Genomic DNA, 15629 nt, shown 5'->3' with positions numbered 1-15629 from the left:
GGCTCCTTCTTGTATTTTAGCATGGCTGCTCTCTTGTTTCTAGTGGCTGTTTCCATTTTTGGATGACTTGCTTCAAACCAGTCTCCATGTTTCTTTGTTTTGTTACCAAGACTAAATTTTGCATTAGGCTCTATATGGGGGAAATTAAATATACTAACATACAACAATTAAAAAGCTTCTTGAGCACTTGAATTCCCTTAACCAAGGATGTGGCGATACAGACAATTACGATAGGGATGCTGGTGGTGGTTGTGCTGTCTGTGACTGTGATAGCAAACCAAACGAATGTGGCCCACAAGAAATGAAAAGAGACGGTAGCTGTTACTATTTCAACGAAAAGCAGAATGAGATCGCTGCAGAAACTATAGTTTGACCAAAGCCTTAGCTACAGATAAACCTGATTTGAGTACCTCAACCAGCCAAACAGATCAAGACAACGTTGTGTCTGCGTCCAAGCCTGTTGCTGTGGGCCTTAAAGACTTCTGTCTATCTGCCAGTGTCTACGAGAGGAGCTCGAAGCTTGATTATTGCACCCATGCGTTTGACAAGAACTGTACGTACGTAGCTTTGCAAGAAGACTGTAAATGCCAAGAAACACACCAACAAGCTCTGGACTTAACAGAAGCTTGTCCAGCTGTCAAGATCAGCGCGAGAAGCCCTGGTGAAAGTCACGGAAACACAATAGAATCTGATGCTGAAGTTGATGGACCTTTGCACGTTGAATGTTATCAATCTGCCCCACAGTCGAGTCCTCCAGACTCGGATGAAGGTGATGACGTGTTTGACAACTTGTCTTCAAGTTGACTAGCAGCTCATTTGCAAAGCACCCATCGAAGAATAATGCTGAAGCAACTTGTTAGATCATTAGTCTTGATGACTACAGCTATAAAATGCAATACCTTCCTATGTGATAAGTGGCTTCCATATGCATTGATCGACAAGAAAGCTAACAACGACAACGACATCAACGCAATCGAAGAAATATCAAATGGAGGATGCGGAGAAAGCGACACATGCAGAGTGCAACGTGGATGGCTCTAACAAGATCAAGATACAAGAACACTCCTTCTCGACTGATAGACCCCCACCTGCACTGATGAAACTCCACAGCCCATGTTGTTAGAAAACAAGCCCACCACTTCTACCACTGATAGACCCCACATGCAATGATGAAACTCCACAGCCCATGTTGTTAGATAACAAGCCCACCACTTCTCCCACTGATAGACCCCACCTGCACCGATGAAACTCCACAGCCCATGTTGTTAGAAAGATTCTGTCCGGGACCATCAGACCAAAGAAAAAAGCCTTACGAATCAGTTGAAAGTGTAAAGCCAGCGCAGCCTTGTACACGTTCTCATATGAAGCCGCTCAAGAATCATCTAAGAACATCCCTCATGAGAATAGGTTTAATGAAGTATAACATATGTTTTAGAAGAACGATAATTAAGTTAGAAGCAAAAAAAAAGGACAGAAAAAAACTAGTTTAAGATGTCAGAACTGTAGTGAGTAACCATCTGCGATAGAACTGTACGAGATCAATTCGACAGGCATCGTCCAAACACAAATACAGTTGCGATGTTTAAAAGAAGAACATGTGAATATTGCTGTACTGTAATGAACCTGTGTATCTCTGAAGAAGCTCTGTAAAAAGATGCTTGAAAATGTAAAACTCAGTCAGTGAAGCACGAACTTGTTAGAATGCTGATGAATTTTCTCGACAAGAGTGCCCAATGTCGTCATCTTAAGGTCGATGTTTCCATACCAAGATTGATGAAAACATTTGTGAGGACCTGTTGAAAAAAATGAGGATTTGGCTCCCATTCTTCTATGGAAAGAAGATGGACAACGGCCAGATTGAAAGAACATCCATGAGAAGGGGGCAACCACCAAAGCTTCCTACTTGATCGTCGATCGATATCCTCAGTATCGTGGTGAAGTAGAATATGTTCGTTACGAACAGATCTAGGAAGGGGGCAGTGTTACAAATGACCAGTGACAGGAAGAGGTTAACGTGTGACCCCGGCGAGATAACACAGCAGCGAGTGTCCTCTGGAATGTACATGTATAAACAAAGACAGGATGTGACGTGTTATTCCAGAAGGTACTAGCAATGTCCAGTGACAGATAGAGGGCAAAACTTGTGACCCCGGAAAGATGACACAGCAGCCGATGTTTTCTGGAATCTACATGTATAAACAAAGACAGGATGTGACGTTTTCTCACGTGTTATTCCAGAAGATACTAGTAGTGTTTGTGCATCTTTGGAGGAGCGATTAGGGACTCTATAAAAGCCAGAGAGTTAATTTGAAAGGCAGTCGTGAGTGAGCCGTTACAGTCGATACAGGCGATGTAAGACGTGTGCGGCTCTGATTCGGTTGACTTGAGTACGACTTGGTTCAGCTTTGGGAGACCTGGAACGACACTGGGAAGTGGTTCGTAGGTCTGTTCTGTGGAATACGGCTCGATGCAAGTTGAGAAGAGATGAATTGCAACGAAGTGAAGAGATGAATTGCAACGAAGTATATCTAACTGTAAACCAACAGATATTGTACAGATATTCTACGCTACATGTTACAGTGATGAATTGTTAGAGTTAATAGTCAATAAAGTTATATGAAACTGAAATTTGATTCGTCAAGTTCTTTGCAGTGTTTTTATTTGTGTGCCTAGTAATACATTTAGCCACAAGATTCAGAAATACGTAACAACAATATATATATATATATATATATATATATACCAAAAAGCAGCGTTTACGATTTAGCCAGAAGATTCAGAAATACGTAACAATATATATATATATATATATATATATATATATATATATATATATATATATATATATATATATATATATATATATACCAAAAAACAGCGTTTACGATAAGTTTAGTTTAGATTTTTATAGCGTCTGCAGAGCAAGGTCACAGTTATTTTTTAATGAGTTTCTTGAAAAAATAGCGTGCAAGTTAATTCCATAACCATAAAGGCAGCCAGGGTAGGAAACTTAGAGGGGGGGGGGAAGGAGTGTTTATGCAAATGCAGATAGAGAGGTGGATGGCTAAAGCTGTTTTAAGAACTGATATATTTAGTTATGGGCTTAACAGACGACAGTAACTTTGTTTAACTAAATTGTATTGTGCAATGAGTACTTTCTTCAAGTGAAAACTAGTTCTAGAATAAAAGCTTTGTATTTATTGTTAAAGGATCTCATTAGTTTTGAATTTATAGTTTGCATTTCAATCTCCTGCATTACGATGTTGTTTAAGTGTTTAGTGAAAATCTATAAAAAATTATTAATTATAATATTAGAAACGTATTTTCTGATCAACACAATCTCATTGTAATTTTAAGACATCATCACATCTAGCACTCAAATAAAAATATCGTTACATCTGGCATCTCCAACTTAGTTAAGGATCTTAAACATCAAGTGAAGATTCTTTTCAATTCAAATAAAATCAACAAAGCAACAAAACTTTTTAAGTTGGAATCAGAATTTTTATGTGTCATAAGGTCAGTAAATACCTCCATTTCTCTATCTCAAAATCAAAGTCTTGTTCTAAGATTGAACCAACCATTTTTATTCTCTACTAAACCGGCGCAGTAGATAAGACCACTAAAACAACACTGGCATTCAACTATAACACTTCAACTAAGAAAATAAATTATTCTACAATAAAAATTTAATTTCCAGTGGCAATTCTACTGTGACATAAAATTCACTTGCCTTAAACGGCATATTTTTTATAATATTTTCACTTCTCCAGTAGTACTTCTACTGTGAAATAAACCTTTAGTAACGGATGCTTCACATTTGGTTATTATTGCATTTTTATTTTGGGCTATACATTTTGAAGCAATTAAAAAGTGCAGTCCATTGATCCAAAACTAATATTAGGAATAATGTATGGTATACAAATGTACCTATATCAGCAAAAATTTAATTAATCGTTTCAATATCACTTTTGGCTTGTACACAAGTTGCATTTATTTTTGCTATTATTTTCTAAACAACGACATTTTACAATATTGGCCTATCAATGATATTTGAATAAAGGAAGTACACAGTGGAACAGAGAGAAGGAACATTTAAAATAAGGCAAAGAAGTAAGATCTTTATAAGCCATCAAACTCACAGTAGACTTGTGTCATTGGTTACAGCAATTTATGCATTTACAGAAGCTACAAACTATGCTACAAAAATGATAGGCTTGAAAATAAATGAGGAACTCTATATTTCCAGTGGCTGATCACCCCTAGACGTGACCTGATATATATATTGTTGTGACACGGTTACTATTGTCACAAACCGCTGTGAGCCCACACCCGTTTGTGTGCGTGTAGCAGAACAACCGCAGTCCACTACCATGGCCTTAGTTATTGTGGAAAGTTTTAAGTTTGTTTACTGTTATTTATATTTTAGATCTAATGCAATGTTTTTAATATATTTTAATTAGTTGAATTAGATTTATTTTATTATTGGAAGGGGAAATAAGTATTTTTTTTGTGCTTTAATGTTTATTTTGTTGTCCCGTGACCAGGGGACCTAGGCTACAACGAGAGAGGGGTGACCTGGGAAATTTGGGGAAAAGGGGCAGTTGGCGCGGCGCCTTGGAGATACAAAGCCTTGGCTCTGACCAGATCGCGGCCTACGTCATCACTGGTCAGAGGCCAAGGTTATGAGTCACCGATGATGCATGTGGACGTAACCACTGTGTTGCTGTGTAGTCCACATGGGAGGGATTTTGCTCTTGAAACGAACGGACAGTTAGCGTGGGAGTTATGTTGTTGTTTTTTTTAAATCAAACCCCCCATTAAGCTACGGCCATAGAATTTAGTAACTGTATTTTGCTTTAGAATAATATTGAAGATAGAACTTTTCCACCTCAAAACGCTTTGTAGGGGGATTTTAAACTCAAAACCATCTGGAGGGGTTTTAAACTTTTAAAAAAGCCATCTATAGGAGAGGGATTTAAACTAAAAACTCCCAATTGTCTTGGCTACGCTTAAATAATTTTAGTGTGTAATTTATTTTTTTTTATATTGAAGAGGTATTTTTTAGCATCAAATCACTCTGAAGGGGGTTTAAACTCAAAACTCCTTTTGGCAACGCTCTGAGCATTTTGAGTGCGTAATTTGCTTTTTTCTTACATTGAAAATAAATTTTTTAGCTTTGAACTCAAAACACTTTTGCTACGCTCATAGATTTCTGAGTGTGTAATTTTTTTTTTATTGAAGAGCTATTTTTTAGCGTCAAACTTCTCTGGAAGGGAGTTTAAACTCAAAACCCCTTTGAATACACTCACAGCATGTTGAGTGTATAATTTGCTTTGTTTTTAATATTTAAGAGGTATTTTTAACTTTCAAAGCCCACTGAAGGGGGGTTTAAATTCAAAACTGAGTCAAAACCCATTTAGCTACGCTCATAACATTTTGAGTACGTAATTTGCGTTTTTTTTATACCGGGTATTGAAGAGGTATTTTTTAGCTTCAAACCCTACTGAAGAGGGGGTGGGGGTTAACTCAAAACCCCTTTGGCTTCGCTCATAGAATATTGAGTGTGTAATTTTCTTTTTTTATATTGAAGAGGGGGTTTATCGGAAATTTTGGAAGCGGTTTAAAAATCAAAATCTTAATTAACTGTGCTCGTGAAATTTGGGGGATTGTCGTTTGTATCTTGTTTTGTTTTGTGTTATAGAAGAGGGGAATTGAACTGCGAAAACCCCTGGTAGGGGGGGTTTAAACTCAAACCCCTCTGGTAGGGGGTTTTAAACTCACAACCCCCCGGTAAGGGTTTTAAACTCAAACCCCTCTGGTAGGGTGTTTTAAACTCACAACCCCCAGGTAGGGGTTTTAAACTCAAAAACCCCTGGTAGGGGGGGTTTAAACTCAAAACCTCCTTTGCTGTGCTGGGGCAAGTGATAGTTTAGTATTAAAATCTCACCTAAAATTAACAAATCAAAGCAAAATCAGTCACTAAATTCTGATCCCCAAAAATCCCCTCCTGGTTACGCCCATGATATATATATATATATATATATATATATATATATATATATATATCAATGACAGACGGAAGGACATTGAGATAGACATCTTAATGTTATTAATGATTACTTTTCCACTTTTGGATGTTAAAAGAAATAAAAAAAACTTACTTCACCATAATCAATAAATGAGGCAAAACTGAACTGTGCCTCTATTATAGGCGGAACACCATTATAATACTTTGCACTCAATAAATTAACATGGACTATTGTTTTTGACTTTATTGCTCCTATTGAAACAATCTGCTTGACAAAGTAGTCCTTTTGGAAAAAAATAGAATAAATAGTTATTATATCATAGTAATTTGTATAGTATCTTATATAATATTGCGTCACAAAACATGAAGTTAAACTGCGCTCCTCTTTCCTAAGCAGTTTTGGAGTTCAATAGTGCCCTATTTCTTTTCTATCATTGTGTCTGCCTCCTCTTTTTTCTCAGTCTGCCTTCATACCCATCACTCTGTCTCCTTATCTTTAAAATCACCCTACGTCTTATAACAGTCCGTTTGCCGTGGACTAAGACGGGTAAAGGGGATAAAGAGATACTGGTATTTGAGTAGATGTGTATCCGAGGACAAATCACCACAATACAGTATTTTGTCTCCAAGTTCTTCTAGACCTGAGGCCCAGATGGCCCGCTCTGGGTCAACCTTCTGGTCATGCTGAGCTACCAGCAGAGGCCTTCTACTAGAGCGGTTTGGAAGGCAGTAAGGCGGATCAAAAGGAAAGAATCAAATGCAATAGGGCATTTCAAAAATCAAGGACAAACTGTTACGTCCCCCAGAGATATAGCTGACTGCCTTGCATCCTCAATAGCAGATAAATCATCAATTGCACACTACACACCAGAATTCCAAAAAGTCAACAAAAAAAAGAGCGGAAAGAAACCCAGTTGACTTCAGATCAGAGAACAATGAAGATTATAACTAACCGTTCTCGCTGAGGGACTCGCTGGACAAATCACATGACACAGCACCAGGAGAAGGTAAATTCAATTATCAGTTTTTCAAGCATCTTTCCGAACCCTCACTAGCAATCCTGCTAAACATCAATAACTGAGTATGGCAAACAGGCGCTTTTCCAAACAGCTGGAGAAAAGGAACAGTTATACCGATACCTAAATAGGGAAGAGATGGCTCTGACCCAGCTAACTTACGACCAATAGCACTAACAAGCTGTATCTGCAAAACCATGGAAAGGATGATAAACAATAAGTTGTTCTGGTACCTTGAGAGAAATAAAGTAATCTCCAACTACCAGTGCGGATTCCGGCATGGGCTGACAACAACTAACCACCTGGTAAGGCTGAAAGCTTTCATCACAAATGCATTTTTTAGACGAGAACATCTAGTAACTGTATTTTTCGACATAGAAATGCTTTATGATACAACATGGAAATGTGGCATTCTACGTGACCTGAAGCTTATGGGAATTAAGGGACACTTTCCCTGCTTTGTGAGGGAATTCCTAAATTTTAGGTTCGAGTGGGCAACTCCGCTTCTGACACTTATGACCAGGAAATGGGCGTACCCCAGGGCAGCATTTTCTCAGTTACCCTTTTTAACATTAAAATAAAAATAATTTTAAAATCTCTGTTCCCTGGTATAGAGTGCTCTCTGTATGTTGATGACATGGAAAAAACATGAATACTTTAGAAAGAAAATTACAATTACAATTCAAAATATGGCAAATGATAACGGTTTTAAATTTTCGGACTCTAAAACAGATGTAGAACTATACAATCGAAGACCTAACGTCATACAGATGTTGGGCCTTCGAATGAGAGAATCCATCCAAAATTTAACCCCACCCATTGACCAAATTTCTAAAAATAGAAATCCCACAGAACACTTCTTGGTTGATGAATAGGCCCAAATTAAATGTATCCCTCCTTAATTTCAAAAAGAAAATACAGACCCAAGCATACTACAAGTCCACTTTAAGGAACTGCAGGAGAGCTACGGTGATTGTGGCACCATTTACAAAAATGGATGGAAAGGTCGCGTGTGCCTGCTCCTTTCGGAACAAAACAATCTCCTGTAGACTCCCCGATGGATGCTCCATCTTTACGGCCGAATTACATGCAATATCACTTTGCACTAATTGCCGTCAAAGCATCAGAAAGGAGAAAAGTTATCATGTGCTCCGACTCCAAATCTGCATTGCAAGCTTTGGGGCGGATAAAGACTGACATTCCATTGGTACATAAGTGCCTAAAGCTGTTGGACCAAATAACAGCTGACCATAGGGATGTTGGCTTCATCTGGATTCCCTCCCATGTGGGCATAGAGGGAAACGAAGCCGCAGACAGAGAAGCAAAGAGAGCCCTAAATCAAGTGGTGTCAGGAACCCTAATTCCCTGCTCGGTCCTGAGACAAAGTATTGCCTCTGCCACCTATCGTGAGTGGCAGAATCGGTGGGAGGCTCAGACCCACAACTAAGACAGGTTGTGGCAGATATCAGGTGGCGGCCCACATAAGGGTCTGACAAGGCGTGGTAGAACGACCATGTCCAGACTTAGGATTGTCCAAACCTACATCACGCTCTCCTTTGTGCTGAAGAGAGAGGTGCCCCCACCTTGTGAGTACTATGACTCTAGTCTCACCGTGTAACATATCCTCATTGGTTCCCCCAGATACCAGGATATTAGGAGAATTTTTTCTTGAGCGCACAACTTGAAAACAATGTTCGGTAGTTTCGACCCTGGGAAGGTGTTAGGCTTTGTCCGGGAGGTTGGGTTGTCTATTATGATTTAATTTGTAAAATTGTTAACACAAAATATTTACAAAAGATTTTTAGCAAATTATAAAATTTTTACTTCCCTTAATATTTTAACTGTGAATAGACCTTGCTTTTAAAAATTCAACTGTTTGGAATTTAGCTCTTATGAAATAAAGGGAGAGTAATCCTTGAAAGATTACGGGCACTCAAACTTTTATAAAATATATGCGTTACTTAAATAAAGATGAATACGTCATGCATTGGTTTTCCTGGTTGGCTAAGGCAACCCATTCTATGCTCTACTAGCACTACAGAAAAAGAAGCGCTTGTACAAATTTGTCCTAGCATATGGAACGAGGAATGTGCCTTTATCTTTGTGTCTTTCTCGGTATAATACTAAATTTTACTTGTGTATTTGAAGTTTATGTCCAGTATTTTATGTATAATAACTACTTTATTTTGAGTCTTCTCTCCTGAGAAGGCTTTCTAAATTTAATGATTTTACTAAAGGTGTTACTCTAGTAAAATGTGAATATTGTTAAGGCCTTCGCGCTGTGTTGATTCTTGGCAATCTGTCTAGTGTAGATCTGACTGGAAGTAACGCTGAACTCAACTACTTCAGTAACACCGGCGAAAGGCCGAAAAAATCAAATATGTAGTCGACGCTGATATGTTATTCTACAAATATGTTTAATACTCAAGAAGGGAATCGTCCGATGTCAATTATGTCGTACTCAAGTCTACTAATCTACAAGAAGCGTCTTCCTTTTAGCGTCACTTAGAGCGTTCTTGTTTTTTAGCCAACTTTACGTCATCGTCGCTAAGTAAAACTTTACCCTATTCCCGTAACAAATAACTAATTCCTAACCATGTCATAACAATATGCATTTGTTACGAATCTCACTGCTGTATTTTGTGTCTGTTCCAGTTTCTTCATGTTTTCTCGAGTTGAGGGGTCCCAAAGAGAGAATGCATATTCTATCATTAGCCTAAACAAGGTTATAAATATATACATATATGGTACACAACAGAAGATTTTCTATTATTGGCCTAACCAAGAATAAAAAACATTTTCGTTTTATGTTATTATTTGATTTATAGAAATTTCTTTTAATAAACGTAATGCTTTGTCAGATTTTCATTTATTATAAAACCTAGGTATTTCGCGTTTTTAGTCTGTGTTACTTGTTTACCATGAATAAGATAAGTGGAGTTTTTTTTTTTTTTTTAATAATTTTAGTACACAGTATAAGGTTGCCGTGCCTCGCTCAGTTGAATACTTTTTTTAAGTAAGGATATATACCCGAAGTCATTTTGTAAATATTTGTGTAATGACGGAAATGAACGATCGGGTAAAATCTACCAATCTGAAGAGTTGTTTGTGTTCCTTCAATTCTAAAAAGTAACTGAACATAGCGATTAGAACAGAAGGTCTTTAAGGTCCCTCAACGGTATAGAAAAATCAATGCTCACGTCGTATCGTTTTACCTTATTTCTTTTGCGTAAAAATATTAGGCTTTTATTGGCTTCGAAGAAAGTATTTTCAGGGTATTGCAATTAGTATAATCAGTATGGTTTTAGTACAAAGCAGAAATTGATACAAAATCTCTGCATTTTTGGTAAAACGTACACCAATTAACAAAATAAAAACGCACATATTTTTCCTAAGAGACTCAAAAACATCGCGTTAGTATTCTAAAAAAAAAAGCGTTACTTTGGGACATTTCTGTTACACCGATCACATTACAGCCACTAAAAAAAAAGCCTTTGGCAATTCCCAAACGGAATATGTGATCTGCCCAGCTTGACTGTCGGACTATTAGAAGTTTAAACCACTTGCAAAAAATTTACTGTTTGTAGTGCGGTCTTGTCACCATATGTCCATGATAATGTGCAAATATCTTTGTTGCTTTTCATAAAGTACCCATTTCACAGATCCACAAAGATAGGTTTTGTTGGCAGCAGAGCGATTTATTTCGCCACACTCTCGCTTGTAGGCGTCCAAAAGCACGACTAACCCTGATTAGACACATATCAATATTTAAGCAATGCGTGATTTGATACTATGTTTCCCAGATATGTGAAGTTGTTTACCACGTTAAGAGATGTCTATTCGCAGTGATCTTTGGTGCTGAGTATATTTTATTGGTTGACTTTTGGAACATGATTTCCATTTTACCGAGATCTATAGTTAAATAAAAAGAGGTGGCAGCGTAAGGAAAATTTGTTGACCGAGAGCGGGATATCATTAGGGCCGGCCTTAGGCCCCTGCAACCTACGCGGCCGCAGTAGGCTTCGAATTTTCATAATCCCAGAGCTAATTCTAGGTGTAAATTATTAATTCAAACCATTATAACTGTCACAGGTTGTTCTGGTATATGTCGTAGGTTTATTTTTTTATTGATGTTGTATATATAGCACAATGTTATTCTTGCTTTGATTGTGCTTCGGTTCGTATTGAAGTTGAAGGTGCTAAGTAGTGCTAATGTATCCAAGGTGCTGAGAGGTGCTAATATATTAGATCTTTCTTGAAGACGTCAGCTGATTAAATAAACTTCTGTGACTTGCCGGGGATTCTATATGATGAATCTATTTAACTATAAACTATTAGATTCAATGAAGAAGATCCTTTCGATTCAAATACAGAAATTTTTAATTTAAAACTTAGGAACACGATATGTACAGTATTTTACAAAATAAACTGTATCTGTATTCTGTATTCAAAATTCTGGATTCTAAGCAACTACACTTTCTGAATATCAACACGAGACTGAGGAATTAATAAATTGTCTCTCGATTCTTTGTTCAACAGATAGCGTCTCTCCTCCCACATCCGGTTCTTCTCCAATCAATAAAATCTACTATCACGTGACGACGCTTCTCTTGACTTAATTGACGCGTGTCACTACGTCATAGAGAAAACCAGCGACCTTTATCCCCGAGCTAAGTTGATTTGAAATAATTAAAAATATTAATAAAAATATTGACAATGATACGTGACAATAACAATATAGGGATCCCGTGTTCTCTTTATTTTCAAGGGTCTCTTGGAAATCTCCTGCAATTGTAAAATATACGATCAAGTCCTGGCAATCTCCTGAAATTAATAAAATCTACTGAAAACTTATTAAAATGTTCTTAAAATAAACAAATTTAATTTGTCAATTTGGGGTGTCCATCAATATGGTAAACGCCAATCCTATGCTCGATAAAAAACGGCATTGTCAGCATTCATTTAATAAAAATGTAATACAAGGACGAATTTATTTTCTAATGCAAAATTTTAATTTTCACTTATTATACTTATCCTTACTTTGACTTGCTCAGTGTGTGAAAGTAAGGCGTAGAGAAGCTGTGTTATGACCATTTCCTATGATTTGTTAAGGGACAGTAGACTTCGAAGCATGAACACATTGCAATAATTTTCTAGCAAAATAACAACGTAAAAGCTACCTACGGGTCTACGCAATTAAAGTGTTAACAATGTATAAAGCCTTTAAAACACAATAACTAATCATGCATCGACAAATAAAATTCAATCATTTTCTTTCATATTTTCATAATAGATCAATCTACAATAAGACGGTGCGCAAAATGTTTAATTAGGCCAATAGATTCATTAAAGCGTGTTCATGTTTGCAAAGAAAAGTCTTAGTGTACGGCTGTAAGCTTAGTGACGTAAGCGGTGTCAAGTTTTTTTCCCTTTAACGTCATATGGACAATTTTCATTAACAAATTATTCATCCGAGCGAGGCTCAATCATCAGGTACTAATGATGAAACTAAATAATAAAAACTATAACTTATTTAAAAATTTACTAAGTTTAACGTGTCTTCTGGGTCTATTCTATAAATTCTGTTGGGGTGAAGACGATCAAGTCCATTTTCACCTGTCCAAAACATTTTACCCCTCCATGGTGCGTGAAATATCACATAATCCGAATAGCTGAAAGTATTGATAAAAATATAATTTAATGTATTACAATTAAGCAAAGCGATCAATTACAAAATAATGTCATGCAAATAACAGATTAAAAGTACATAAACCCTCATTGTAAGTAGAAAATGTTCGTTCTTTATACATTTTCTCGATTCTTCGATTGCACTCTTTGAACCTCTTTCATGTGTTCGTCCCCAAATTGCAATTTCATTGCTCTAACAATGGCCTTGAAATCTTGCAGGTCTTTATATATTTGTAGCCATTCAGAGGCCTTTCCTCGTAACGCTAACATTAATCCTTGCTTTTTTTCATCGTTCTTACTCAAGTTGTTCACTTAAGCAGCGGCCTCAAAAACTCTTTCTACGAGACTGTACCTTCAAAAATAGGTGATTTGACTTTCCAAATGGCTTTGCTCAATTCTGAATTAGATTATATGTGTTTAACCTTGCACAGCGTGACTCTGGCTGCATGGACCTCGTTGTTAAAGGCTTTAGTCTTTTTGCTCCATCTCTATTGTATGCTGTGACTTCATTGCGATTTCCTCCCTTAACTTCTGAATTTTTCCAGATCTGGTTTCAAACCATTCGCAATTCTCTTTTTAGTTCACTCAATATTCTGCCGAGATCAGCCTTCATTTCCAACTTGTTAAGTCCGGGTTAAATCCGTCTTCTTTCAAGCCATATCTCAGATTACTAACGAAAGTTTCATTGTTTCTTGACGCTAAGATTTCCCACCTCTTTAAGTCCTTATGGATTTCGTTAATCTGAAGCTCATGTGGGCGTTTAGAAGTAGACATGTTGGTAAGTAGCCGATATCCCGCTTGAACACCATTCGTTAAGACGTGGGATTGAAATAAAGAAAATAACTCACCGATTCTCAGATCGCTAGTATCTATCTGATTGCAGAAGCACAATCCAACTATTATAAATCAATATTCCCAGTACAAAGAAATAATGTCACAATCTTTGAATCAAATTTACATATCCCGATTCACTGTGAAAAATGTCCTCAAGTCCTCATGTTTCTGAACACATTTACAAAAAAAGATGAGTTAACAAACGCTCAACAGCATAAAAAAAGTCACCATACTTCGAATTGGTTAGTCAGGGATAACAGTGTAACACCAATATATATATATATATATATATATATATATATATATATATATATATATATATATATATATATATATATATATATATATATATTGTTATAAACCTGGTGGTGGCACAAATGGGGGTAGTGGTGTGTGTGTAGTCAGCCGACGCAAATCGCCCCAGGCTAGCGCTAGACGAGCGGTCAACCGTGACGAGTTACGACTATCAGCCGAGACGACTGTCAACACGGCGGTTCGGGAAGGATCGACGGCGGTCCGGGAAGGATCGACGTCGTGAACTGAGCTCAGGAGCGTCACGAGAGTTGTAGTCATCTGACCACCTAGAAACGTCGAGCGGCGTTCTGTCCGGTTCGAGAAGGCCAGTAGGGACCCTATATAAGAGCGGAGGTGTCGCAGTCAAGACGGTTCACGGCAGGGGTTCAGAGCCCGGTTCACTACAGTCCGGTTGACTACAGCACAGTTCAGCGGTGTGGTTCTGTACGGAGCATTACGACGGTTCAGTGCGGAGTACTATCAAGTACAAATGAGGCGAACGGCGTCTTGATCTTGGTCTGTGATCAAGTCCGACACAACGAGCCTAGTGTGTGAAGTCAGTCCTGAACTGTTGAACCCAGTGCAAGCCCGGAACGAGACGGAGAGGCCAGTGCAAGAGTTGATACTGCGGAACGGTGTTATTGGAGAGATATTTGTACAGTGTACGTGTTGCCCATTGTACAGTATTGGCTGTTATTTATTCAACCATTAAAGCGTTACGTTACTTTGGAGCCCTGAGTTGTCAAGTTCTTTAAGTTGGGGGTGTATGGTGCAGTTTGCAGAGAGCCTGGATAGTGAGATTCGTAACAATATATTGTTAGACAGTTTGACTAGTGACGCTTCGACTTTGTTGGGTTGGAGGCTTCTTACACACAGAAAATCAGTTGGTGATAGGATTCCATAGGGTTAGGACGTATTTTTTCGACAGAGACATCGACTGTGGCCTTTTGTGAATTAAACCTTCTTTAAACTGTTCAACGGTTTTTCTGACTCGTCTGTTCACTGTTAAAACAGATGGTGTTTGTTTTCTTGTGAGTTAATCGCATTGTAATACACCCCCCACAAGAAACCCAGACATCTGTAGAGTATTCTGTCATAATCTGACAGCCATTAACAATTAACTACAAGTCAGACAGTCATCCATCACAATATATATATATATCACTTATATTTTGACCGAGGATTGTTTTGTTGAATCGGTTTTTGTGAATAGGGATCTGTAAATTTTATTAGGAGAACTGTGAAATAATTTCTATTACTTAAAGTATTAACTGTTCATAGTGATTGTGCTTCTGCAATCAGAAGGATATCGGCGATCTGAAAATCGATAAGTTAACTTTTTTTAGTCTATTCCAGAGTCGTAACTATTGGTGTCACAAGTGGAATCCTGCCAACTCTATTTACAATGTCTACTGCTAAACGCCTTCAGGAACTCCAGATGAACGAAATCCGAAAGGAGCTAAAGTGGCGAGACATAGAAGCGACTAGACAGAAAGAAGCCCTTGTTAGCCATCTGTAAGAGGCCTTTAAAAGAAGATGAGTTTGACCCGGACACTCACGAGTTTGAAGTGAAGACTGATCTCGACGGAATATTGAGTGAATTGAAAAAAGAGCTTCTAGGGTCAATGCAAACAATTGCGACTAGCCAGAAAACAGATATGGTGGAATTCAGAAGTAAGCTAAGGGATGAAGTCGCTGCAGTGAAGTCGGAGCTTACAGTGCAGATTGAGCAAAAGATTCAAGTCCTTAGCGACGAGTTCCAGGCA

General features: G+C 37.7%; 1 protein-coding gene across 7 annotated transcripts in view; it reads right to left on the bottom strand.

Moving 5' to 3' along the window:
• LOC106077516 (acidic mammalian chitinase-like) overlaps positions 1-15629 on the bottom strand; it is an 80677-nt gene that overhangs the window by 22970 nt on the left and 42078 nt on the right. For 6 of the 7 annotated variants that reach the window (XM_013238255.2, XM_056033829.1, XM_056033830.1 and 3 more), the window contains exons 6-7: positions 12593-12719; positions 6165-6314 (exon numbers count right to left, since the gene is read on the bottom strand). In XM_013238255.2, coding sequence (XP_013093709.2) covers positions 6165-6314; positions 12593-12719 — 277 coding nt within the window. The remainder of the gene's footprint in view (positions 1-6164; positions 6315-12592; positions 12720-15629) is intronic. The other variant, XM_056033832.1, reaches the window with a different exon arrangement.

The sequence above is a fragment of the Biomphalaria glabrata genome, chromosome 6, assembly GCF_947242115.1.
Source record: "Biomphalaria glabrata chromosome 6, xgBioGlab47.1, whole genome shotgun sequence".
Classification (NCBI taxonomy): Eukaryota; Metazoa; Mollusca; class Gastropoda; family Planorbidae; genus Biomphalaria; species Biomphalaria glabrata.
The sequence above is the reverse complement of the archived record's forward strand: the minus strand, read 5'-3'. Positions and strand labels throughout refer to the sequence as shown.